The following is a 24,993-nucleotide window of genomic DNA, read 5'->3' on the forward strand; positions in this document are numbered from 1 at the left end:
ATTGTGTCTAACAATCTGTGAACATGGCATGTCTATTTAAATCTTTGATTTCATCATGTTTTGTAATTTTCAGCATACAAGTCCTTGCCTATTTTGTTAGATTTAAACCTAAGTATTTCACTTTTTAAGCCATTGTTAACAGTACATATTTTTAACTTTTGTGTCTATATGTTCATTTCCAGGAGGTGGAAACAGGTTTTTGTGTGTTTATCTTGCACCCGAGATTTGCTGGACTCCCTAGGTGTCTGCTTTCTATAGATTCGTAGGATTTCCCACATAGACAGGCATGGCCTCTGCATGAGAATACCTGGATCCTCCCCTCAGGGCTTCTGACTTAGGGTGTGGACATCAGGACTTTTTAAACCTTCCTGGTGATTCTGACGAGCAGCTGAGGTGGAGAACCACTGCTCTCTGACCTTGTCATCAGCGAGCGGAGATGCCTTAAGCACAAGAGCCTAGTGCTAGGACCCCGCATCCTGCCCACTCTGCACTCGGCCTGTCTTGCTGCCGGCCGGCATGGCTAACAGGCCTGGGCCCTCGCAGACAGTCCCTGGTGATTGAAGCATGGGCTCCTCTCAGCCCAGGAAAGACAACTAGGCTGTGATGGATAGCCCGTTTTAATGAACAGAAGATAGTGATGGGTATAAAAAGGTGTGTTTGTCACTGAGGTGTCCTCATTTCTAGATGAGGATTTGTCTTCTCCATGGTCTTGAACGCCTGCTTCGCCGTAGCACCAGCGTCTGGTGCACGCTGGCTCTGTCGCCACAGGGCAGGAGCTGCCCATGGAAAGGTGTGTGTCCCGAGTGTGGAGCACTGGTCAGCTTTTCCACTTCGTAACAGCAGCCTTGTTGTGGGCCTGAGAAGGCCACCAAAGGCAGACTAAAAAGAAGCATGGCCAAATGTCTATTAGCCCGGTACCTAATGTAACCCAGGACCCATGTGAGGGAGGCTGAGCCTTCACCTTTCAGCCCTTCCCTCAGCACGTGGTTCTCAGTTTAGGGCAGAGCTTGTTAAGATTCACTTTATGGCGTTCAGGGGCCCAGCCCCGCCAGCAGTACATGTCTACACCAGTGTAATCTGAAACATACAGACAGTGGAAAAGGAAGAAGTCTAGGGAGCTTGGGTCCTTAGACCACCAGAGAGCAGGGAAGGGATGGGAAGGGCCGCGCGGGGCGGGGGGAGGGCCTCACCTTCCCCTGCTTCCCTGTGGGCTGGGTTCAGAGCCCCTCAGTGTCCTGGCCTCTCAGGTGGGATCAAGCAGGGTGGGTGCAGCTGCAGGCTTCCAGGCAAGAGCTCAAGCTCCAGTACCAGGGATGTAAGAGCCTCAGGCAAACGGGTTACGGGCCACCGCCCCAAGAGTTGAGTGGGCCACAAGCAATCCCCAGTGCCCAGGCACTTCCCCATGAGCGCCGCCAGCAGGCGACAGTGTGCCAGGCCGGCCTGAGCAGGGCCAGTGCCCAGTGGGTGCAAGGCTTCTCAAATACGTGCTCCAGCTCATCAGTCTTAGGACTTCTGAGGCAACCTAGTGGGTCCTGGACTTCTGTCGCCGTGGGGCCTCAAACCTGTTGAGACCTCAGACGGTCAGAACCCACCTCCAGAGTCCCTACGACCAACGTTGTCTGGAGCTGCTCCAGACACTGCCAGGGTTGCTACTGACAGGAATGGGATCCCCAGAGAAAGCCTTGCCCATGGGCATCCACCAGCTGCAGACAGGCCCTACCCCTGCACGGCCTGCCTTGGCTGCCCCTTGTACATCCTGGATGGCATCTGCCAGCCCCAGGCTGAGTCCCCACCCGCAGAGACTGGCCCTGGGGAGAGCAAGGCAAGCCCCTAACGAGACCAGTGGACACTGAGGATTCCCAGACCCAGCCCCAGGTGGCTCCAGCCTGGGACTGCTCCCTTTGGGCTCCGTTCTTGGCCCTCACTCTCCTCCCCTTCCTGGCCCTCTGGACCGGCGCTTTCCGCTGCCTCGTGGTCCTCTGCTCCAGCCCTGGGAGGGAACGCGACTCCCCTGACAGCCAGGGAGGCCCCTCTCTCTGCCTGCTGGACCCAGTGCCACTCCTCAGTTCTGCAAGGGCTGCTGAGGAGGCGCAGCCCCGAGAGGCAGGAACCGCAGAGGCGCGGGGGCGGGGCACGGGATGGAATGGTGGCAGGTGCGCAAGGCGCGGGGCTGCGGTCAGCACCGGGTGCGGGGATGCGCCACGTGGGCCTGCAGGGCCTCCCGGATGCCGCGCTGCCAGTCTCGAGCCAGCTGCACCGGGGTCACGGAGGCCTGGGAACAACGGTGTGGGTCAGTCCCCTGCAGGCGCTCCACCCGCCCTCAGGACAGGAGCCAGGGCTGCGCCCACACTCACCGCGTTCCGCACCCCCAGCTCGGCCCCGTAGAGCAGCAGCAGCTTCATGGCTTTGTAGCTGCCGTGCCGCACGGCCTCGTGCAGAGCCGTGTCCCCTTCCTGCTGAGAAGGCAGGCGGTCAAGCTCCTGCCTCTGCGTGCTGCCCTCCTCATGCGGGAAGGTCAGGGCTGGCGTCACCAAGCACACAGCACCTCTGGTCCCGGCTAGGGCTCCTCAGTCCCTGCCCCTCTGGAGCTGCCCAAGCGCGAAAAGACCAAGCGCCTGCCTTACCTCATCCTGTGCGTTCAGCTGGGCGCCACACTCGATGAGGTGCTCCAGGCAGTCGGGGTGCCGGGTGCGCACTGCCACATGCAGGGGGGTGCTCCCAATCTGAGAGAAGTGGGGGTCAGTGCTGGGTGTGGATTGGTGAGCCCTCCCCAACCCACGGGACTACACGTGCTCTTCTCCAGGAACAGCATCTGCTCCTGTGTTCCGGACGGGCCCCCAAAACACCGTCCCCCTCACCTTGTCCCGGGCGTTGACCCGGGCTCCCTGGTTAAGCAACTGTTTGAGGATGTCCAGATGTCCTCCGCGGCAGGCCCAGAACACGGGTGTCCTGTCCAGCTGCAAAACAAAAGCACCCAAGCACTCAGAGCTGCTGGGATGCGAAACTGGGCGTGGACCAGAGGCTGGGCCTTTCCCCATCCTCACCAAGTCCCGCGCGTCCACGGTGGCACCTGCTGCCAGCAGCTTGTTCACCAGCTGGCTGTGACCCTTCAGACAGGCCCAGTGCAAGGCGGTGCGGTGGAGCTGGGGGCAGAGATGGGAGATTAGGCAGAGGGAGTGCAGCTAACCCTGGAGACCCCACGCTGTCCACTTCCCAGGGCCAGGTTCCTGAATGGAATTGCCACTTCTTCCCTTCCCTCTGGAGGCATCACTGGATTCATGCCCATGAAAGTGAAAATCCCTGCAGCCTCCTAGGCCAGGACTTGAACACAATGAAGGCAGCGCTCCTGCAGCTGCAGCTGCTGCCAGCCGACTCACCCCACCTGTGCTACCTTGTCATGGGCACTGGGGTCCCCTCCGTCTGTCAGGTACTTGTCAATCAGGGACTCCTGGTTCTCAGCAGCTGCCTTCAGGAACATCTCCAGGTCCACAGGCTCCACCTGGGCCTGGGGCTGCGGCTGGGTCAGTTGAAGACAAGACCAAATCACTCCCGAAGGCCGCAGGTGCCCAAGACGTCACAGCTCCACCAGCCCGGCCCACGGGTCCCACGCAGCCGACCGAGGAACACTGCTGGCTTGTACTAATGCGGTTTCTTATTCTAATCCCACCCCAGGAGATTGAATAGAGAGAGAGAGAGTGTGTGTGTGTGATGGATTGACTTGTATCTCCCCAAGATTCATGTGAAGTCCTAACCCCAGGTACCTCAGAATGTGACCTTATTTGGAAACAGTCACTGAGGATGGAATTAGTTCAAGATGAGGTCACGCCGGGGTACGGTGAGTCCCTCACTGGTACGACTTGTGTTAAGGTGGGCTCTAATCCAGTGTGACTGGTGTCATGAAAGGGGACATGTGGGCCGCGTGCAGTGGCTCACGGCTGTAATCCCAGCACTTTGGGAGGCCGAGGTTGGAGCGCAGTGGCGCAATCTCGGCTCATTGCAAGCTCTGCCTCCCAGGTGCACGCCATTCTCCTGCCTCAGCCTCCCAAGTAGCTGGGACTACAGGTGCCCGCCGCCATGCCCGGCTAATCACCTCCTGATCATGAGGTCAGGAGATCGAGACCATCCTGGCTAACACGGTGAAACCCCATCTCTACTAAAAAATACAAAAAATTAGCCGTGCTTTGTGGCGGGCATCTGTAGTCCCAGCTACTTGGGAGGCTGAGGCAGGAGAATGGTGTGAACCCGGGAGGCGGAGCTTGCAGTGAGCCGAGATCCGGCCACTGTGCTCCAGCCTGGGCGACAGAGCGAGACTCCGTCTCAACAACAACAAAAAAGGGGTGGGGGGACACATGGACACAGGCATGCACACGGGTAGAACACCCAGCGAACGTGAAGACAAGAGTCTACGACGCCAAATATCGCCAGCATCCACCAGAAGCCGAGAGGCACGAAGGGATTCTCCCTCACTGCCCTCAGAGGGAACCAGCCTTGCCAACACCTTCCTCTCAGCCTTCCAGCCCCCAGGACTGCGAGGTGACACACGCCTGCTGTTGAGGCTGTCCGGGCTGTGGGACTTTGTTGTGACAGCCCTGGCGGACACATCCCCGGGGGCTCTGGAATGGATTTCATGGGCTCCCCAGGTGCCGGCTATGTGGTCCTGGCCTGCAGTGCCCACTCCTCCCCAAGCCCTTCCTCTGGAACTGGAGCCCTGGCGTTGGCATGCCCCAGCCCCGACCTCCCACTCACCTTAACCAGGGGCTCGGGTTTCCTGGGGGGGACTCTATGTCTCAGTCGCTTTTTCCGTCTTTGAACCAAGTTTTCCAAGTCAGCCAGGTTATCCAGATTAAATCTGGAACTGTTAAATCTTTCAAGCTGGGGCAGAGACAAGACCATGCCAGTCACCAGCCGCTGGTCAAGATCTCTCTGCCCTGCCGATAGGAGACACCAGCTGCTCAGGCTGCCCCACCAGAGTCCCTCCAGGCCTCACTGCTCAGCCAGCCTCAGGGATTAGCCCCCGCCCCTGCCCCTCTCTCACTTTCTTCTTCTTCTCTTCTTCCAATTTCAGCTTCTCCCGGGCCACAGCCTCTTGGGGGCCCCTCCTCCAGTCAGTAGGCCAGGCTCCAGGGTCAGGAAGTCCATGTCCAAATCCCAACACCTTCCCTTCAACTCTTTCTCCACTTACCTGTAGGAACAGGATATGAGTACCGAGTTGGGAAAATTGGAGGAGCCGTTAGAAAGCAGAGCTGTGGAGTACCAGGGAGCTGTCTGCTAAGGGCGAATGTCACAAGGCTGCTGCCCGGGGTGGGAGTCGGCCTCAAAGCCCCAGTGGTCCAGAGTGCCGGCCAGCTCCCTCACCCCGTGGGTGCTGCTTGTTCTGCAACCATGGCATCGGCTGACACCGTGTCAGCAAATCCCCGCCTACCCTGCTCCTGTCAGCAGGAACACAGCTGGGGGGACATGAGGCCACAATCTATTTATACTGCTGGGTGTGTGCCCAGGTAGCCTCAGGGCAGATGACACCTTAGCTTCCCCCATGTTGTTGTCCTTAAGATTCCTACCAGATCATACTGACTGCCACCTGACTCCAAGCTCAGAGGGACAGAGGAGAAGCCCCCGCCGGGTAAAATTCTAAATGCCTGGGTTCAGTTCTCAGCTCCTTTTGAAGCTACATTTAAGCTCAAACACTTTTAGGCACTTGCCTAATGAGCTGGGAAGGTTGTGAGTTATTGGGGCCTGTGCCTGGGGCAAAGCCTGTAGCACACATCCGTGCTTCCTCCCACCGCCCCACCTCAGGAGTTCGGGAGGAATGAGCATGTTGTGGGGAAAGAACAGGCTGGAATGATAGGGTAACAGATCCTAGGACTTTCCAGCCAGGTAGAACCATATTCCTTCTAAGGAACTCTAGCAACCTAACACTTCCCTGCCATTTGCCTCCCAGCAGAGGCTGCACTACGCTGGGGCCTCCAGCCCAGAGGGGCTTGCTGGGCCTCACACCCTCCAGGCCCCTCCTCACCCAAACCGACATCCCTAAGCATCACTGTCTCTCACTGCCCAGGGAGCGCAAGAGCACCTTCCCCATCCCAAGGCAGCCAGGCCCTCTGGCCATTTCCAGAGCAACAACTATCATGGTGCTTAAGCTGAACTACAACCACCACGGCGACCACCACGGCTACACTCGCATCTTCCAAAGTAACCTGCATTTCCTGTTCCTCTTTGGCCATCACCATCCAGGGCAAAACTCACTGAACTCAAGGATTTTCATGTCTTCTTTCCCACTGACGTCCCTCTCTTGTTCCCTATCCCCGGCCTCATCCCATGAGAACCGAGCAGACACACCAGAAAGAACCGCGCACCCAGCCGGCTGTGGTGGGACACGGCTGGAGTCCCAGCTACTCGGGAGGCCCCGGTGGGAGGATCGCTTGAGCCTGGGACTTCGAGGCCAGCCTGGGAAACCTAGCAAGACTCCATTTCAAAAAATACCGATTTTTATAAAAGAAATGCATGCTTCCTTGCACCTAAGACTTGACCCTCACACCACAGAAAGCAGCTGCCAGCCCTCCTCTAGCCAGTCTCCTCCTGTCCAGCCAGTCCCAGGGTGCCTCCCACCTCCGTCCCACATCCTTACCAAGCGCTGAATGCTGATGAAGTCCATGGTCCCCCCTGTTCCTTACACCCCCCAGTGAGAAGAGCCGAACTGCTCAGCCCTTTATAGGAGCGTCTGGGGGTGGGCAGGGGTGGACAGAGAAGGACTGGCCCAGGGGCTTGCACCTGGGCCGGATGACTCTGGGACTCTGTCACACCAACCAAAATACCAGTCTGGGAATGCAGCCCACTAGGGAAAGGGAAAAGGAGCTGTTTGGAGATGAGTTGGCTACATTCTCGGACACCCACTCCTGCACCTCTGCCATGCCCCACACCTACTCGGGCCATTTAACCAACACGCCGCTAGCGCAGATTGGGGTGCAATGTGTTCCCCTCTCCTAAGTTTAGATGCCACTCCTGAAGCAAGCCCAGCCTGGCCTCTGTGTTGTAGGGCTGGCTGCCTGTGAACCTGAAAGCCCAGCCTGGGTGGCTGAGCACGGAGACTGGAAACCTGAAGGGGGGGTCAGGAGCGGCCAGCCTCCAGCCTCAGCCCTCATGGTGGCCACGCCAGGAAACCGTCATCTCCCAACTTGCAGTTTCAAGGCTGCCCTTCCCTGTGCTGTGGGTTTGTTGCCCTCGGGCTCCCCCGCTCCTCCCCCAACGCTCTGAGAGCACATGGCAGCTGCCCCAGCCCTGGATTCAAGCCTGGCACCTGTCCTCCGGCCTCTGGAAGTCCTCCGCGCCCCTCCACGGGCCCCTACCAGACGCTCTCCAGGGACAGAGCGTGCCCTTCCAGCCACAGGAAAGGGGAGACTGAGCCGCGCCAGGTCCCGGGATGGAACAGTAACCATGAAATCCAGCCGCAGAGCAATGTGCCTCAAGTCACCAGCCACCATTTCTAATTCTCAGGAAGCCAGGCATGCCCTTCACCCAGCTGGACCTTGAACTCCGCCTTGGCCTTTGCAAGGAAATCAGCCAGTAAAGAAGACCCCAGAATCACAGCAGCCTGAGCAGAGATGACCAGGGCACGGGACGGAGAACCGCGGCCAAGGACAGCCACAGGCCCCAGATGGCTGCCCAGCTCCCAAAGAACTGGCCTCTGGGAAGGGCTTCCACATCTTCAGAGAACTCAGGGAAAGGCAGAGCTTTCTTAGAAAACTTAGTTCTTGACCCGGCGCGATGGCCCAAGCCTGTAATCCCAGCACTTTGGGAGGCCGAAGTGGGCGGATCACGAGGTCAAGAGATCGAGACCATCCTGGCCCACATGGTGAAACTCCGTCTCTACTAAAAATACAAAAAGTAGCTGGGCGTGGTGGCGGGCACCTGTAGTCCCAGCTACTTGGGAGGCTGAGGCAGGAGAATGGCATGAACCCGGGAGGCGGAGGTTGCAGTGAGCTGAGATCACGCCACTGCACTCCAGCCTGGCGACACAGTGAGACTCTGTCTGAAGAAAAAAAACAAAAAAGAAAAGAAAACTCAGTTATTTTTCTTTTTTCTTTTTTTTTTTTTTTAGCTGGAATCTCATTCTGTCGCCCAGGCTAGAGTGCAGTGGCGCGATCTCGGCTCACTGCAACCTCCGCCTCCTGGGTTCAAGCAATTCTCCTGCCTCAGCCTCCCGAGTAGCTGGATTACAGGCACCCGCCACTATGCCCAGCTAATTTTTTATATTTTTAGTAGAGACGGGGTTTCGCCATGTTGGCCAGGCTGGTCTTGAACTCCTGACCTCATGATTCACCCGCCTCAGCCTCCCAAAGTGCTGGGATTACAGGCTTGGGCCATCGCGCCCAGCCAAAAACTTAGTTTTTAGGCTAAATTTCGGGTGCTTTTCTCAGACAAAGGTGTTCCTTGCTTTTTTTTTCCTCTTTGAGATGGGAGTTTCGCTCTTGTTGCCCAGGCTGGAGTGCAATGGCACGATCTTGGCTCACTGCAACTTCCACCTCCCGGGTTCAAGTGATTCTCCTGCCCCAGCCTCCCAAGTAGTTGGGGTTACAGGCGAGTGCCACCACCCTGGCTAATTTTGTATTTTTAGTAGAGATGGGGTTTCTCCATGTTGGTCAGGCTGGTCTTGAACTCCTGACCTCAGGTGACGCCCAGCCTCTTCCTCGCTTTTGGTTATGAGGAAAAGAGTCATCTAAAATGAGGGCAAAGGGGCTGGGCGTGGTGGCTCACGCCTGTAATGCCAGTACTCTAGGAGGCTGAGGCGGGCAGATCACCTGAGGTCAAGAGTTCGAAACCAGCCTGGCCAACATGGTGAAACCCTGTCTCTACTAAAAATATAAAAATTAGCCGGATGCCTGTAGTCCCAGCTACTCGGGAGGCTGAAGCACGAGAATCACTTGATCCCAGAAGGTGGAGGCTGTGGTGAGCCAAAATCACACCACTACACTCCAGCCTGGATGACAGAGTGAGACTCGGTCTCAAAAAAAAGTAAAATGAGTTAAAAAAAACAAGAAAAAGTAAGGCTGGCCACCACTGTCCACTCCAACTCACAAACGCCCCTCAGCCCGTGGCACTGGAGGAGCATCGTTTTACACCCACAAGCTTCAGGGAAATTCTCAGTAGAAAACCCATTGGTTGTCTCGTATGACTGGTATTAACTCTGATTTAAAAGAAAGAAAGACTTTGGGAGGCCGAGGCAGGCGGATCACAAGGTCAGGAGATCAAGACCACGGTGAAACCCCGTCTCTACTACAAACACAAAAAACTAGCTGGGCGCGGTGGCGGGCGCCTGTAGTCCCAGCTACTCGGGAGGCTGAGGCAGGAGAATGGCGGGAACCGGGGAGGCGGAGCTTGCAGTGAGCTGAGATCGCGCCACTGCACTCCAGCCTGGGGGACAGAGCGAGACTCAGTCTCAAAAAAAAAAAAAAAAAAAAAAAAGAAAAGAAATAAAGAAAAAAAGCCAGAAACAGTATGTTGAACAAGAAAGGAAAAAAGATTCCTTATAAAAAGTTCAAACATAAATAGAAGGCTCAGGACCTCCTTGACTCCCTCTCTTGCCACATGGCCCAGGAGAAACCACGGCTGGCGGTTTAACAGCCACCCTCCTGCTTCTGCTCTGTGCGTTTTGTGGATGCACATTCACATTTTTCTTTTGAGACAGGGTCTCACTCTGTTGCCCAGGCTGGGGTGCAATGGTGCAATCTCAGCTCACTGCAACCTCCACCTCCCTGGTTCAAGCGATTCTCCTGCCTCAGCCTCCAGAGTAGTTGGGATTACAGGCACCTGCCACTGCATCCAGCTATTTTTTGTATTTTTAGTAGAGACAGGGTTTTACTGTGTTAACCAGGATGGTCTGGAACTCCTGACCTTAGGTGATCCTCCTGCCTCAGCCTCCCAAAGTGCTGGGCTTACAGGTGTGAGCCATCGCTCCTGGCCTACATCCACTTATAGATCCATACATTTATACCTGATCGTAGCCAAAAGGCTGAGAGGCGATCATATTCTACGGACATGTTCTGTGTGAAGCACTGTGGACACAAGCAGCACTCTCCTGTCAGCACACTGTGCGCTGCTGCACGGCAGAGACCTTGGATCTGCAGAACTCCACCCTCCCTATCAGGAGGAGTCGGTTCTCTCTCTTTTCTTTTTTTTTTTTGAGACGGAGTCTCGCTCTGTCGCCCAGGCTGGAGTACAGTGGCGCGATCTCGGCTCACTGCAAGCTCTGCCTGCCGGGTTCCCGCCATTCTCCTGCCTCAGCCTCCCGAGTAGCTGGGACTACAGGCGCCGCCACCTCGCCCGGCTAATTTTTCTGTATTTTTAGTAGAGACAGGGTTTTACCGTGTTAGCCAGGATGGTCTCGATCTCCTGACCTCGTGATCCACCCACCTCAGCCTCCCAAAGTGCTGGGATTACAGGCGTGAGCCACTGCGCCCAGCGGTTCTCTCTTTTTTAACGTTGCACTCCATGCTCCAATGCACATATTTGTAAATGCTCCTGTAAATAAACATCTTTGTAACCATGGAAGAACATCTCTCTACATAGCTACAGAAAAATCAAATTATTGGCTCTGCTCATTTAAGTTTAAATAGATACTATCAAACTGCCATCTACAGTGACTACCAATTCCCATGAATGGACATCAAGAAACAAAGAGAGGCCGGGAGCGGTGGCTCAAGCCTGTAATCCCAGCACTTTGGGAGGCCGAGACGGGAGGATCACGAGGTCAGGAGATCAAGACCATCCTGGCTAACACGGTGAAACCCCGTCTCTACTAAAAAATACAAAAAATTAGCTGGGCGAGGTGGCGGGCACCTGTAGTGCCAGCTACTCAAGAGGCTGAGGCAGGAGAATGGTGTAAACCTGGGAGGTGGAGCTTGCAGTGAGCTGAGATCTGGCCACTGCACTCCAGCCTGGGCAGCAGAGCAAGACTCTGTCTCAAAAAAAAAAAAAAAAAAAAAAAGAAACAGAGAGCATAAAAGACAAAAAGGGAAAAAATTAAATGTACATCTATAGAACAAAGGATCAGGATCTAGAATAGAAACACTCCTGTGACTAAGCAGCATTTCTGAAACTGGCATGGGTAGGCGGCTCACAGCAGACACAGGCGCTCAACCTCACTGTAGCCAGCAATGAAAAACGAAACAGCACTTTTCTCCTGTTGGACTGTTGCAATGAATGGAATCATGAGCAAAGTGCTGATGAGGCGCTGGGGAAGCGGGCCTCCCTCAGGCTGCCTGCCACGTGCCAGGCCCTCTCTCGAGGGCTCTCCCAGTGCGCACTCACCTCGTCCCACAGTGACTCTGAGGCCGGCCCTGTGATAACCACTCCCTGTACAGAAGAGGAAACAGAGGGGCAGACAGCTAAAGTGACTTTTCCCAAGGACATTCAGCTAGAAAGCAGCTTCTCACATAGTCCCTATTTTCTTCTAATACTTACATAGTTTTGTGTTTTTATATTTAGATATTTAATCTTGCAATTTATCTTTGTGTGTGGGATGAGGTAAGGATATAACTTTATTTTTTTCCAAATGAATAGATGTCTCATATGAACTAATTTAGAATATGATCATCTGCCCGGGCTTAAACACTTTTAGCCACACCAGATCTACTCCCTCGCTTCCAGAATGACCAGACTGGGGCTCTTCCTGGATTGTCTGGCCTCATTTCCCTGCCCAGCAGCATGGATGCTGACCAAGGCAGGGGCATGGAGAACTGGTCTGTGTACCCTTTAAAGGCAGCTGGAGACAGGGTGGCGGCTCAGCTGGATAGCAGGTCCCGCAGGTCACTGTTGCAGGGCAGCAGGTCACATGCTAGCCGTGCCTTTCGGTCCCGGACGGCCTTCAGGGCTGGGCTGTGTTGCAGGAGGAGGGAGCAGATGTCCCCGTGACCCCTCTCAGCAGCCTGTGGAGAGAGAGGCTGGAATCAAAGGGCATACCCTGCACTGGGCTCTGCTCTTTCTTGTTGCACTTTCAGGGGCTTCTTCCTTCTAAAAAAGAGGCCTCTTGGGGCATGGTGGCTCATGCCTGTAATCCCAGCACTTTGGGAGGCCGAGGTAGGCGGATCACTAGGTCAGGAGTTCGAGACCAGCCTGACATGGTGAAACCCCATATTTACTAAAAATACAAAAATCAGCCGAGTGTGGTGGCACGTGCCTGTAATCCCAGCTACTCAGGAGACTGAGGCAAGAGAATCGCTTGAACCTGGGAGGTGGAGTTTGCAGTGAGCCGAGATCGCGCCATTACACTCCAGCCTGGCCAACAGAGCGAGACTCCAACTCAAAAAAAAAAAAAAAAAAAAAAAGGAGGCCTCATGGAGATAGAGACACGGCTGTTTGAGTAATTTCTTCTAATTCCTACCAAATCCCAATGAGTTTATACTGATCTGTGGAGTATCCCACTGCCATTCTCACAGTTAGCCTGAGTTTTTCTTTCTTGTGTCCTTTGCGAACTGTCTTTGGCCAGACCTACACATTAAAAACGAATACAGCACCTTGTATCTCCAGGCATTGCTCACAAGCCTGCACACATCACCTACAGGGTGCTGTGCACTGTGGGCACAGGAGGCACCAGACATGGCCTCCACCCTTTAGGAACTTTTATTCATTTATTTTCTTGTATTTTTAAATTTTTACTTTGCGTTTTAGAGACAGGGTCTCACTCTGTTGGCCAGGCTGGAGTTCAGTAGTTCGCGTTTGAGAGACAGGGTCTCACTCTGTTGGCCAGGCTGGAGTTCAGTAGTGCCATTATAGCTCATTGTAGTCTGCAACTCCTGAGCTCAAACGATCCTCCTGCCCCAGCCTCCCAAGCAGCTGAGATTACATGAGATTACAGGCGTGCACCACTACACTTAGCTAAACTTTTTTTAAAAATTTATTTATTTTGAATTTCTTTGGGAGGCCGAGATGGGTGGATCACGAGGTCAGGAGATCGAGACCATCCTGGCTAACCCGGTGAAACCCCATCTCTACTAAAAAAATACAAAAAACTAGCCGGGCGAGGTGGCGGGCGCCTGTAGTCCCAGCTACTCGGGAGGCTGAGGCAGGAGAATGGCGTAAACCCGGGAGGCGGAGCTTGCAGTGAGCTGAGATCCGGCCACTGCACCCCAGCCTGGGCGACAGAGCAAGACTCCGTCTCAAAAAAAAAAAAAAAAAAAAAAAATTTATTTATTTTGAATTTTTAAAAATAGAGACGGGTGCAGTGGCTCATGCCTGTAATCCCACTTTGGGAGGCTGAGGTGGGCAGATCACTTGAGGTCAGGAGTTCGAGACTAGCCTGGCCAACATGGTGAGACCTCATCTCTACTAAAAATACAGAAATTAGCCAGGCGTGGTGGCATGTGCTTGTCATCCCAGCTACTCGGGAGGCTGAGGCATGAGAATCGCTTGAACCTGGGAGGCAGAGGTTGCAGTGAGCCAAGATCATGCCACTGCACTCCAGCCTGGGCGACAAAGCGAGACTCCATCTCAAAAAATAAAAATAAAAATAAAAAGAGACAGGGTCTTGCCATGTTGCCCAGGCTGGTCTCGAGCTCCTGGACTCAAGCTATCCTCCCACCTCAGCCTCCCAAAGTGCTGGGATTACAGGCATGAGCCAAAGTTCCTGGACAGGAAACTCTGAGACAGGCAGGGAAAGACTGAGGCCTAGTTCCCTGTGTTCTCTTCTTCTAAGGTAGAAACCCCAATCCGGATGCCAGTTTCTAACCTACCTCCTCCAAAAAATAATAGAGTTAAGTTGATTTACATAGATTATCTTATTTAACTTTCACAATAGCCCTCACAGGCAAGAATCATCATTATTCCCATTTTACAGAAGAAGAAATTTAGGCTTAATAAATGGCTTGCCCAAAGTCACAGGGCTAACGTGGTCACCTGGGATTCTAAACCAGGTTTGCCTGAACTCTTTTTTTTTTTTGAGATGGAGTCTCGTTCTGTCTCCCAGGCTGGAGTGCAGTGGCCGGATCTCAGCTCATTGCAAGCTCCGCCTCCTAGGTTTACGCCATTCTCCTGCCTCAGCCTCCTGAGTAGCTGGGACTACAGGCGCCCACCACCTCGCCCAGCTAGTTTTTCTTTTTGTATTTTTTAGTAGAGATGGGGTTTCATCGTGTTAGCCAGGATGGTCTCGATCTCCTGACCTCATGATCCGCCCGTCTCAGCCTCCCAAAGTGCTGGGATTACAGGCTTGAGCCACCGCGCCCGGCCTGCCTGAACTCTTAATAACTCTGTGAACCACTATTATTTCCTACTCCTCCCAACAGACAAATTGGTAGACTCCAGGAGCTTTTGAGAGGTATCAAAATGAACACTAGTGGCAACCACCATCCCAAATTTGAATCCAAATCTTTACTCAGCTGGTCCTCCTGAGTAGACACAAAGCTCTCAATTCCACTGCCTTAATTCAGGCAGTGGGATGTTGTCAGCAGTTGTGAGATGCATCCCAAATAATGTTTACAAAAAATAAAATACGAATGTTTGCGAATCGTTTTAAAAGACACATACACAGGCCGGGTGCCGTGGCTCATGCCTGTAATCCCAGAACTTTGGGAGGCCAAGGCAGGCGGATCACCTGAGGTCAGGAGTTCGAGACCAGCCTAGCCAATACAGTGAAACTCTGTCTCTACTAAAAATACAAAAAATTAACCCAGCATGTTGGTGCGTGCCTGTAATCCCAGCTACTTGAGAGGCTGAGGCAGGAGAATTGCCTGAACCCGGGAGGCAGAGGTTGCAGTGAGCTGAGATTGTGCCACTGCACTCCAGCCTGGGCAACAGAATGAGACTCTATCTCAAAAAAACAAAACAAAACAAAAGCAAAAACACAATAAAGAAAAATGCACATATCTCACATTTGCATTATCTGCATGACAGAAAAAGGGACGGAGATGCACCTAACTATGGTAACACCAGCCAGGTATACCCCCAACAGCATCCTGGCTGTTTACATCCGTCATGTGAGTTGTAGCAGTAAAATGTCTGAGCAAGGCTGGGCGCGGTGGCTCAAGCCTGTAATCCCAGCACTTTGGGAGGCCGAGACGGGCGGATCACGAGGTCAGGAGATCAAGACCATCCTGGCTAACCCGGTGAAACCCCGTCTCTACTAAAAAATACAAAAATCTAGCCGGGCGAGGTGGCAGGCGCCTGTAGTCCCAGTTACTCGGGAGGCTGAGGCAGGAGAATGGCGTGAACCCGGGAGGCGGAGCTTGCAGTGAGCTGAGATCCGGCCACTGCACTCCAGCCTGGGCCACAGAGCGAAACTCCGCCTCAAAAAAAAAAAAAAATGTCTGAGCAACATCATTAAAAACAATCTGTCTATCCAATTGGCAAGGATTTTTTTAAAAACCCAACATTCAGCTGTTCACTCAGCATGTATTCACTGGGCACCTGTGCTAAGTGCTAAGCCTGCAATGTTTTTTTGGGTTTTTTTTGAGACGGGATATCTCTGTGTCACCCAGGCTGGAGCCCAGTGGCACGATCTCAGCTCACTAGAGCCTCTACCCCCCGGATTCAAGTGATTCTCATGCCTCAGTCTCCCAAGTAGCTGGAATTACAGGTGTATGCCACCACACCTGGCTTTTTTTTTTTTTTTTTTTGGGACGGAGTTTTGCTCTTGTTGCCCAGGCTGGAGTGCAAGGGTGCAGTCTCGGCTCACTGCAACCTCCGCCTCCTGGGTTCAAGTGATTCTCCTGCTTCAGCCTCCCGAGTAGCTGTGATTACAGGCACGTGCTACCATACCTGCCTAATTTTGTATTTTTAGTAGAGACGGGATTTCTCCATGTTGGCCATGCTGGTCTTGAACTCCTGACCTCAGATGATCTGCCTGCCTCAGCCTCCCAAAGTGCGGGGATTACAGGTGTGAGCTACCATGCCCGGCCTAATTTTTGTATTGTTAGTAGAGATGGGTTTTGCCACGTTGCCCAGGCTGGCCTCAAACTCCTGGACTCAAGCAGTCGGCCTGCCGTGGCCTCCCAAAGTGCTGGGATTCCAGGTGTGAGCTTTGCGCCCAGCCCAGCTACAGTAATTTAAACAGGGCAAAGCCCCAGCTGTTTCTACTGAGACACGCAGACCCCAAACAGGGAATTCCAGGGGTAGAGGAATTAGGAAAAGTTGAGTCCACGGTACGTACAGCTAGGCATACATCCAAGTGAGCTAACCATGTCTAGGGATCAGGAAGGGCTCTCGCGGGGTGTGATATGTAAGCCGAGATCCACAAAAAAGAGTAGAAACAAGTCAGATTAAAAACGTGAGGGTAGAGGTACCCAGACAAGGGATAACTTATTATATATGGCTCTGGGGGGACAGAGTAGTAGGTTCCAGAAAATTAAAATGGCTGGATGTGGTAACTCACACCTGTAATCCCAACACTTTGGGAGGACTGCTTGGGCTCAGGAGTCGAGGACAGTGACAGACCCTGTCTCTACTACTAATAATGATTATTTTAAAAGCCCGGGCAATGTGGTGAAGCTGTTTTTACAAAAATTAGCCAGGCATGGTGGCATGTGCCTGTAGTGTCAGCTACTTGGGAGGCTGAGGTGGGAGCATTGCTTGAGCCCAGGAGGTCGAGGCTACAAGTGAGCTGTGATCATGCCAGTGTACTCCAGCCTGGGTGAAAAAGTGAGACCTTGTCTCTAAAATAAAATAAAATAAAATAGCCAGTCATGGTGGTGCAGGCATGTATAGTCCTACTACTCAGGAGGCTGAAGTGGGAGGATCACTCAAGCCCAGGAAGTCGGGGCTGCAGTGGGCTGTAATCATGCCACTGCACTCCAACCTGGGTGACAGAGCGAGCGCCTGTCTCAAAAAAAAAAAAAAGAGAAGAAAAAAGAAAAATGATTAGTAGGGCCTCTGAGTGTAACAGACCAGGGGATAAGAGCTCAGGAGAAAACTGGAGGGGTGGGGAAAAAAGACAAAAAAGGAAAAAAAAAAAAAAAAACTGGAGAAGGGGGCAGGAGCGAATCCCAGGAAACCTTCACAATAACTCACGGACCTGGAAAAAGCAAAGCCTCAAGGACTCCAAGTGGGGGCGTGGCATGACCAGAACTGCTTTAAACCATCGCTCCAGGAGAAAATCAAAAAAGGGGCAAGAGGGGACTAGATTTACACACACATATAATTTATACACATATGCCACACATGCATAGACCACCTCTCAAAGGTGCCTGCAAACTCAGTAAAGTGGCCGAGCAGGGTAGCTCACACCTGTAATCTCAGCACTTAGGGAGGTAGAGGGAGGAGGATCAATTGAGCCCAGGAGTCTGAGACCAGCCTGGGCAACACAGTGAGACCCCATTCCTCACAAAAAAGGAAAAACAATCGGTAAAGTGAATGCCTCAAAGGATGGGCCTAGAAGGCTGAGGGATGAGGAGCTGGGTGGCAGGGAAACTCGCTTTCATGGCATGCCCTTGTTGACTCTTCAGATTGTTCACCATGTGTAGGTATTTCCAGCTAGAAAGAGTTTAATTAAATGATCACTCCAGCTAACATACAGCAAGTGGACTACAGGGACAGGCAAGAGTATGCATAAGTTTCAGAAAACTGTATGGAGAAGGCTGCATGCCATGTCTCTAGGGAAAGAAAATAAAGCGCCACGGTACATTTTAATTTACACGCTCGGGAAAAAAGGCTGGAGAATTATCCATTAGTCCTAAAGTGATGACAGATGAGCAAGGGGATTACAAATGATTTTAATTGTCTTCTTTGATTTCCTGTTTTCCCCATGTTTTCTACATGAACAGGTTATAACTTCAAGGAAACAACATTTTTGGAAGGGGGAACGGACCCACCTTATGCAGACTGGTCATGCCGTCGTCATCCACCACCCTGGGGTTGGACCCATGTGATAGCAGGAGACGCGCGATGTCAGTGTGCCCACAGTAGCTGGCTCGGTGCAGAGCAGTGGCACCCCCATGGGTCTGGGCATCACACTTAGCTCCGTTTTCCAGCAGGAACTGGCACACAGCATAGTGCCCATTGCGGCTGGCATAGTGCTGCACGGAACAGAGACCGAGGTCAGATGGGAGAAGCCAGGCAGGGGACAAGGGTGGTGGAGAGGTGAGAGCATGCCCCCCCTGCAGCGAGGGGCCTGGAGTCATCTCAGGTTCCACCCCCAGCAGTCGTGTGACCTGGGCAAGCTTCTGCATGCCTAACCTGAGTTTGTTCAACTGAAAAATGGGGAAAATGATCATTCCTATCTCACAGAATTGTTACGAAAATAAAACTAAATCATTGGCTGGGTGCAGTGGCTCACACCTATAATCCCAGCACTTTGGGAAGCCGAGGCAGGTGGATCACCTGAAGTCAGGAGTTCGAGACCAGCCTGGCCAACATGGTGAAAACCCATCTGTGCTAAAAATACAAAACTTAGCTGGATGTGGTGGCACGTAGCTGTAGTCCCAGCTACTCGGGAGGCTAAGGCAGGAGAATCGCTTGAACCTGGGAGGCGGAGGTTGCAGTGAGCTGAGATTGCGTCACTGTACTCCAGCCTGGGTAACAGAGCGAGACTGCATCTCAAAACAAAACAAAACCAAACCTAAATCACTGATGTAAAGCTCTCACACTAATTTAAAAAATCCAGGTTCATATGATGCTTAAAAAGAGAAATTTTGCTGGAAGAGAAGAAAGGGAGGGAGGAGGTAAAATTAACCATCAATCCCCCTCCTCATAGAGCAGGTGTCTCCTGAGTTAACGCTTCTGTCTCCTGACCCCGTGCTCCTCCTTAGCTCACCAGTGCAGTGTAGCCGGCTGAGTCGGGCTGACTCGGGTCCTCAGCCTTCTGGATTAAATGCTTCACTCGGCCCAGGTCTCCATTCAGGGCTGCCGACCAGATTCCTGCGGAAAGTCAACCAAAGGACTTTATGACGCTGATGACTGGGAGTTTCAGTGCTTGCTTTGCCTCATGACCTCAGTTTTCTTGTCTACAAAGTGAAGAATATTCATTCCTTCAACAAATACCAACCGAGCACCTCTTCTGTGTTGAGGTTTGTTCTGAATGCTGGTGACTTAGCTGTGAACAAGACAGATAGGGGCACGTCTCATTAGGACAGTAGAACTGGGTGGACACGGACATCTCCATCCCACTTCTAACACAGAAGTGCTGGATGAAGTAATGTTTAAAATGTTTGGATCTAGAGTGAAATTCAGGTCAGGCTGGGATTACAGGTACCTACCACCATGCCCGGCTAATTTTTTGTATTTTTGGTAGAGACAGGGTTTCACCATGTTGGTTAGGCTGGTCTTGAACTCCTGACCTCAAGTGATCCACCTCCCTCGGCCTCCCAAAGTGCTGAGATTACAGGCGTGAGCCACCGTGCCCAGCCAGAAACAACTTTTTAAAAATATAGGCCGGGCGCAGTGGCTCACACCTGTAATCCCAGCACTTTGGGAGGCCAAGGCGGGCGGATCATGAGGTCAGGAGATCGAGACCATCCTGGCTAACACGGTGAAACCCCATCTCTACTAAAAATACAAAAAACTAGCCGGGCGTGGTGGCGGGTACCTGTAGTCCCAGCTACTCAGGAGGCTGAGGCAGGAGAATGGCATGAACCCACGAGGCGGAGCTTGCAGTGAGCCAAGACTGCGCCACTGTACTCCAGCCTGGGCGACAGAGCGAGACTCCGTCTCAAAAAAATAAATAAATAAAATAAAATAGGCCGGGCGCGGTGGCTCAAGCCTGTAATCCCAGCACTTTGGGAGGCCGAGGCGGGCGGATCACGAGGTCAGAAGATCGAGACCATCCTGGCTAACACGGTGAAACCCCGTCTCTACTAAAACTACAAAAAAACTAGCCGGGTGAGGTGGCGGGCGCCTGTAGTCCCAGCTACTCAGGAGGCTGAGGCAGGAGAATGGCATGAACCCGGGAGGCGGAGCTTGCAGTGAGCTGAGATCTGGCCACTGCACTCCAGCCTGGGCGACAGAGCGAGACTCCGTCTCAAAAAATAAATAAATAAATAAATAAATAAATAAATAAAATAAAATAATAAATATATGTAATGATGCCTCCAGAAGCTGCCGAGGCAGTGTGACAATCTCCCACAGAAGAGAATCTCCCTGGTGAGCACAAAGACTGAAAGTTGCAAAACAAGAAGCCATCTGCTGCCCTAAGAGACAACAGCAAATACAGGTGAGATGAGGGGATGCAGGGAGTCCAGCGTGGCCACAGACAACAAGGAGCAAGTGCAAGTGGGAACACGCCTCCAAAGTGAGCCATTACTGCACAATCCACAAAAGGCCTATAAACAACAACACTGAAGGCGTTCACAGAGACAAAGGGATAGAATCCACACATCAACAGAACATGAGGAAAAACAAAACGGCCAGATCTGAAACAGGAAAGTTGATAAATTAAAAAACAGACTCACTGAAAGAAAACAACAATAGATGGGTCAAAGAGTACTGCAGACCCAGTCAAAGAGAATTCGTGATTTGGAATTCACCCAAAATGCAGTACAAAATGATAAACAGAAAAATATTATGGTGACTTATATATACATATGTGTATGTATATCTTTTTCTTTTTTGAGACGGAGTCTCGCTCTGTTGCCAGGCTGGAGTGCAGTGGCACAATCTTGGCTCACTGCAAGCTCCGCCTCCCAGGTTCAAGCGATTGTCCTGCCTTAACCTCCCGAGTAGCTGGGATTACAGGCACGTGCCACCAAGCCCGGATCTTTTTTTTTTTTTTTTTTTTTTCAGGTGGAGTCTCACTCTGTCTCCCAGGCTGGAGTGCAGTGGCGCAGTCTCAGCTCACTGCAAGCTCCACCTCCCGGGTTCACGCCATTCCCCTGCCTCAGCAGGACTGCCTCACTGGTAGCTGGGATTACAGGCGCCCGCCACCACGCCCGGCTAATTTTTTTGTATTTTTAGTAGAGACGAAGTTTCACCATGTTGGTCAGGATAGTCTTGATCTCCTCACCTTGTGATCCGCCCGTCTCGGCCTCCCAAAGTGCTGGGATTACAGGCGTGAGCCACTGCGCCCGGCCCAAGCCTGTATAATTTTTATATTTTTAGTAGAGACGGGGTTTCACCATCTTGGTCAGGCTGGTCTCAAACTCCTGACCTCGTGATCAACCCACCTCAGCCTCCCAAAGTGCTAGGATTACAGGCGTGAGCCACCACACCCGGCCAGTGAATGATACTTTTAATGTGCCACGAAATTCGGTTTGATACTATTTTTATTGAGGATTTTTAAATCTATGTTCATTAGGGATATTGGTCTATGGGTTCTTTTTTGTTGTGTTGCAGAAAAATATTAAAGAGTGGTAAAGAATTATGGAAGACAATGCACCAGTATATATCTAATACGAGTTCAAAAAAGGCTGGGCACGGTGGCTCACGCCTGTAATCCCGGCACTTTGGGAGGCCGAAGCGGGCAGATCACTTGAGGTCAGGAGTTCAAGACTAGCCTGGCGAACATGGTAAACCCCATCTCTACTAAATATACAAAAAAATTACCCGGGCATGGTGGTGAGTGCCTGTAATCCCAGCTACTTGGGAAGCTGAGGCAGAACTGCTTGAACCCAGGAAGCAGTGGTTGTTTTTCTTGAGACTCCATCTCAAAAGAAAAAAAAAAGGTACAAAAAAAAAAAAGAGAGAGGAACTGGATACAATGGGAGAAGAGGCATAATACATACAGGCACAATAAAATGGAAAGGACAATAAACCCAGAAAGTCGGTATGACTTGAAAAAAAAAAAAAAAATTCACACAACAGGCTGGGCATGGTGGCTCACACCTATAATCTCATCATTTTGGGAGGCTGAGGAAGGAGGATCGCTTGAGACCAGGAATCCAAGACCAGCCTAAGCAACATAGTGAGACTTTGTCTCTGAAAAAAATTAAAAATAAAAAAAGTCCACAAAACAAAATAGATAAGGATCTTTTCCACGTGTAGGAAATAGATAATAAATCAGTAAGCAAACAAAATAATGTAAGATTGTAAAGGCTGGGCACAGTGGCTCACGCCTGTAATCCCAGCACTTTGGGAGGCCAAGGTGGGCGGATCACCTGAGGTCAGGAGTTTGAGACCAGCCTGGCCAACATGGTGAAACCTCGTCTCTACTAAAAATAAAAAATTAGCTGGGCATGGTGGCAGGCACCTGTAATCCCAGCCACTTGGTGGGGCTGAGGGAGGAAAATCACTTGAACCTGGGAGGCAGACATTGCAGTGAGCCGAGATTGCGCCACTGCACTCCAGCCTGGGTGACAAGAACAAAACTCAGTCTCAAAAAAAAAAAGTAAATTAAAAAAAAAATGTATTAAAGTTAATATTATTTGTAGGAGAGGTGATATTCCTATGTTATTAAGTCTTCCCAACCAAGAACATGTACCTTTTCTTTTGTTAAGATAGTTTTTGTTGTTTTTACTTCAAAAATAAATTTTATTGCATATATGAGTTTTACAACACAATGTTATGGGATACATATGGGCAGTAAAAGGGTTACTACAGTGAAGCAGATTAACAAATCTATAGTGAAGTGGATCTACAAATCTCACAGTTTCTTTCATTGGTGACAAAAGTAGCTAAAATTGGCTTATCAAATACACTCTTCCCATTAATGTTTTAAAGAATGTATTTGTTTGTCTGCACAAAAAAATGAGGAAATTGTTTGCAGTAAAAATTGGTTTTTATGAAAGCAAGATGCCGGGTGTGGCAGTTCACGCCTGTAATCCCAGCACTTTGGGAGGCAGGGCGGGTGGATCATGAGGTCAGGAGTTCTGAGACCAGCCTGACCAATATAGTGAAACCCGTCTCTACTAAAAATACAAAAACTAGCCGGGCATGGTAGCACACGCCTGTAATCCCAGATACTCAGGAGAGTAGAAGAATCGCTTGAACCCAGGAGGCGGAGGTTGCAGTGAGCCAAGATTGCGCTACTGCTCCCCAGCCTGAACAAAAGAGGGAGACTCTGTCTTAAAAAAACAAAAAAGCAAAACAAACAAGCAAGATGATGGATACATCAGAGTAACTGGCCTAACTTTGGATAATGCAATGTTTACTTCTTAACAGCACTATTGACATTTATGGGCCGGACGATTACTGTAGGGAGCTGTCCTGTGCGTTGTACCATGTATATAGCATCTCTTGTCTCTACCTACTACACACCTGTAGCACCCTCCCGACTGTGACAAGCCAAAACGTCTCCAGACATTCCCCAAGTCCCTTAAAGGGCAGAACTGTCCCCAGTTGAGAACTATGGTGTTTAGGGAGGGTTTCTGAGGAGATGCCATTGGAGCTGGGATCTGAAGAAAAGCATCAGCTAGCTTAATGGTTGTAGGAAGTTCATTCGAAGGAGACGGGACAGCAAGTCCAATGGCCTTAACTCAGGAAAAGGTCTTGCATATTTGAGACACCAAAACAAGACCAGTGTGGCTGCGGCGTAGTGATTGGGAGAAGAAAAGCATGAGAAATAAAATGAGGGAGAGAAGTAGAGGCGGCAGGGGCGGGTCTACAGAGCTTTGTAGGCCATAACAGGGAATGATCTGAGTTCTAATTTTCAAAAAGCCGCTCTGGCTGCTGTGTGAGAGTAGAAAAGCCTGTAGGAGGGCAATCGTGGAAGCGAAAAGACCCTCTGAGGCAACCACTTCAGCAGCGCAGAGGACAGTGGTCGGAGGGGCGGAGGGAAGTGGGCAGGTGCCAGAACCACGGTAAAGGAAGGGTTCCATGAGAATGCTTGCACAGCAGTGGCAATCGAGGGCTGCATCCGCACGGGTAGACGACACAGTACAGCAGCAAAATCCTTCCCAATATTCAGAAGAAGCACCTTGCTTTCCCGCCTTCCTCTGTTCCTATTGCCACCATAATCTCTGTACAATCTGGGCCAAACGTGTTACCTCTCTGGGTCCCACAGATGAGATACCGTGCCCTGCCTCGAAGGCTGCCCGTGCGAAGTTCTTGCCATCTGTAAAGCATGCAGGCTGCCTGGCACCCGGGGCCAAACAAGGGCCATTGCCCTCCTTCACCGCGCAGCCCCCCGGCCTGCAGCCCCTCGGGAGGGTGCAATGCCCCAGGTGCAGATTCTGCCCCCCGGCCCCTCTCTCCCACACCTGAGCAGGCTTGCGTCTCCCAGGGGAGGTCGTCCCCCGCCACTCGGGAGGGTTATGGAAACCAGTGTCTCGGCTTCCCCGCCGCCCGCGAAACAGGTGTCTCCTGGCTGAGCTAGTGAGAGGCCCTGGCAGGCTCTCAGTACGCGGGAACCACGAGTCCCGCCCGCCCTCCCGCACCAGGCCCCAAGCTCTCGGGGCCCAGTTCACCCGCCTCTCCTCGGCCCCGCGCCTCCTCCTTGGGCCGCGCGGCCGCCTCACCCCTCTCGAAGTCCATCTCCTCCAGCGTCTGCTGTACGCCGAGCACCGCGCTGGGCTGCGAGCAGCAGGGCCCATCCGCGCAGGGCCGCGGCGTCGCCATCACGGCCCCGGCACCAGCCGACCTGCCCCGGGTCTCACGCTCGGCCTCGGCGGGAGGGGCGGACGCAGGGCCCGCCCCGCGTCCCGGATCTGGCTGCTTGGCGTCCGCGGCTGTCGTCCTAGTCCCGCCTCCTCGCCAAAACCGACCAGTCAAACGCCTAGGCCTTAGCTCGAGAACCAATTGCAGAGGTAGGGCGGGGCTTGTTGCGCCGGGCCATGCCCCGAGGCGGCCGCGCGAGGGCGTCAGAGGCTAAGCGGAGGCGCTGGGTTCCGGGAGCGGCGCGGCGCGGGAGGGCCTTTAGGCCGCCTGGCCTTGCTGGGTGTGGGGAGGAGGCGGCTGGGTCCGGTCAGGAGCTTTCCAGTTACCTTCGCCATGACCCAGCCCTCCAGCGACCTCTCTGGCTCCTCTCTTTACCGCCCCTAGTCCCGCCGGGCCGCTAGGGCAGGGAGGTGCCACACGCTCCACGGTCTCTTTTTTTTTTTGAGACCGAGTCTCGCTGTCACCCAGGCTGGAGTGCAGTGGCGCGATCTCGGATCACTGCAACCTCCGCCTCCCGGGTTCAAGCGATTCTCCTGCGTCAGACTCCTG

General features: G+C 52.4%; 2 protein-coding genes across 5 annotated transcripts; both read right to left on the reverse strand.

Moving 5' to 3' along the window:
* Nucleotides 1–599: 599 nt before the first annotated feature.
* On the reverse strand, nt 600–6,652 carry ANKRD23 (ankyrin repeat domain 23). Its single transcript, XM_008008047.3, has 9 exons — nt 6,626–6,652; nt 5,036–5,182; nt 4,747–4,872; nt 3,392–3,517; nt 3,045–3,143; nt 2,859–2,957; nt 2,625–2,723; nt 2,355–2,453; nt 600–2,272 (listed from the first exon to the last, which is right to left on the reverse strand). Exons 1-9 carry the CDS (start codon nt 6,650–6,652, stop codon nt 2,177–2,179), a joined length of 918 nt encoding a protein of 305 aa, XP_008006238.3. The 3' UTR covers nt 600–2,176.
* On the reverse strand, nt 5,065–24,487 carry ANKRD39 (ankyrin repeat domain 39). Of its 4 annotated transcripts, none has more exons than XR_012095445.1 (6): nt 24,306–24,479; nt 18,734–18,837; nt 17,793–17,996; nt 11,746–11,921; nt 7,906–8,026; nt 5,065–5,182 (listed from the first exon to the last, which is right to left on the reverse strand). XR_012095445.1 is itself a non-coding variant. In XM_073023225.1 (5 exons), exons 1-4 carry the CDS (start codon nt 24,403–24,405, stop codon nt 11,778–11,780), a joined length of 552 nt encoding a protein of 183 aa, XP_072879326.1. In that variant the 5' UTR covers nt 24,406–24,479; the 3' UTR covers nt 5,065–5,182; nt 11,746–11,777. The 4 variants fall into 4 exon arrangements, 2 of the variants coding, with proteins under 2 accessions (XP_072879326.1, XP_008006234.2); XR_012095444.1 differs by lacking the exon at nt 7,906–8,026 and adding an exon at nt 10,408–10,515; XM_073023225.1 differs by lacking the exon at nt 7,906–8,026.
* Between the last annotated feature and the right edge of the window lie 506 nt (nt 24,488–24,993).

This window comes from Chlorocebus sabaeus, chromosome 14, assembly GCF_047675955.1.
Source record: "Chlorocebus sabaeus isolate Y175 chromosome 14, mChlSab1.0.hap1, whole genome shotgun sequence".
Taxonomy (NCBI): Eukaryota; Metazoa; Chordata; class Mammalia; order Primates; family Cercopithecidae; genus Chlorocebus; species Chlorocebus sabaeus.

Excerpts from the sequence above, each read along its gene's own strand:
- ANKRD39 (XM_073023225.1), bottom strand. The coding sequence starts at position 24,405 with ATGGCGACGCCGCGGCCCTGCGCGGATGGGCCCTGCTGCTCGCAGCCC. Across the intron at positions 17,997-18,733 it reads CAGCCGGCTACACTGCACTG|CACTATGCCAGCCGCAATGG; the intron begins GTGAGCTAAGGA and ends TGTTCCGTGCAG. Across the intron at positions 11,922-17,792 it reads GCATGACCAGTCTGCATAAG|GCTGCTGAGAGGGGTCACGG; the intron begins GTGGGTCCGTTC and ends CTCTCTCCACAG.
- ANKRD23 (XM_008008047.3), bottom strand. The coding sequence starts at position 6,652 with ATGGACTTCATCAGCATTCAGCGCTTG. Across the intron at positions 4,873-5,035 it reads AAGAAGAGAAGAAGAAGAAA|CTTGAAAGATTTAACAGTTC; the intron begins GTGAGAGAGGGG and ends TCTCTGCCCCAG. Across the intron at positions 3,144-3,391 it reads ACCCCAGTGCCCATGACAAG|CTCCACCGCACCGCCTTGCA; the intron begins GTAGCACAGGTG and ends CTCTGCCCCCAG.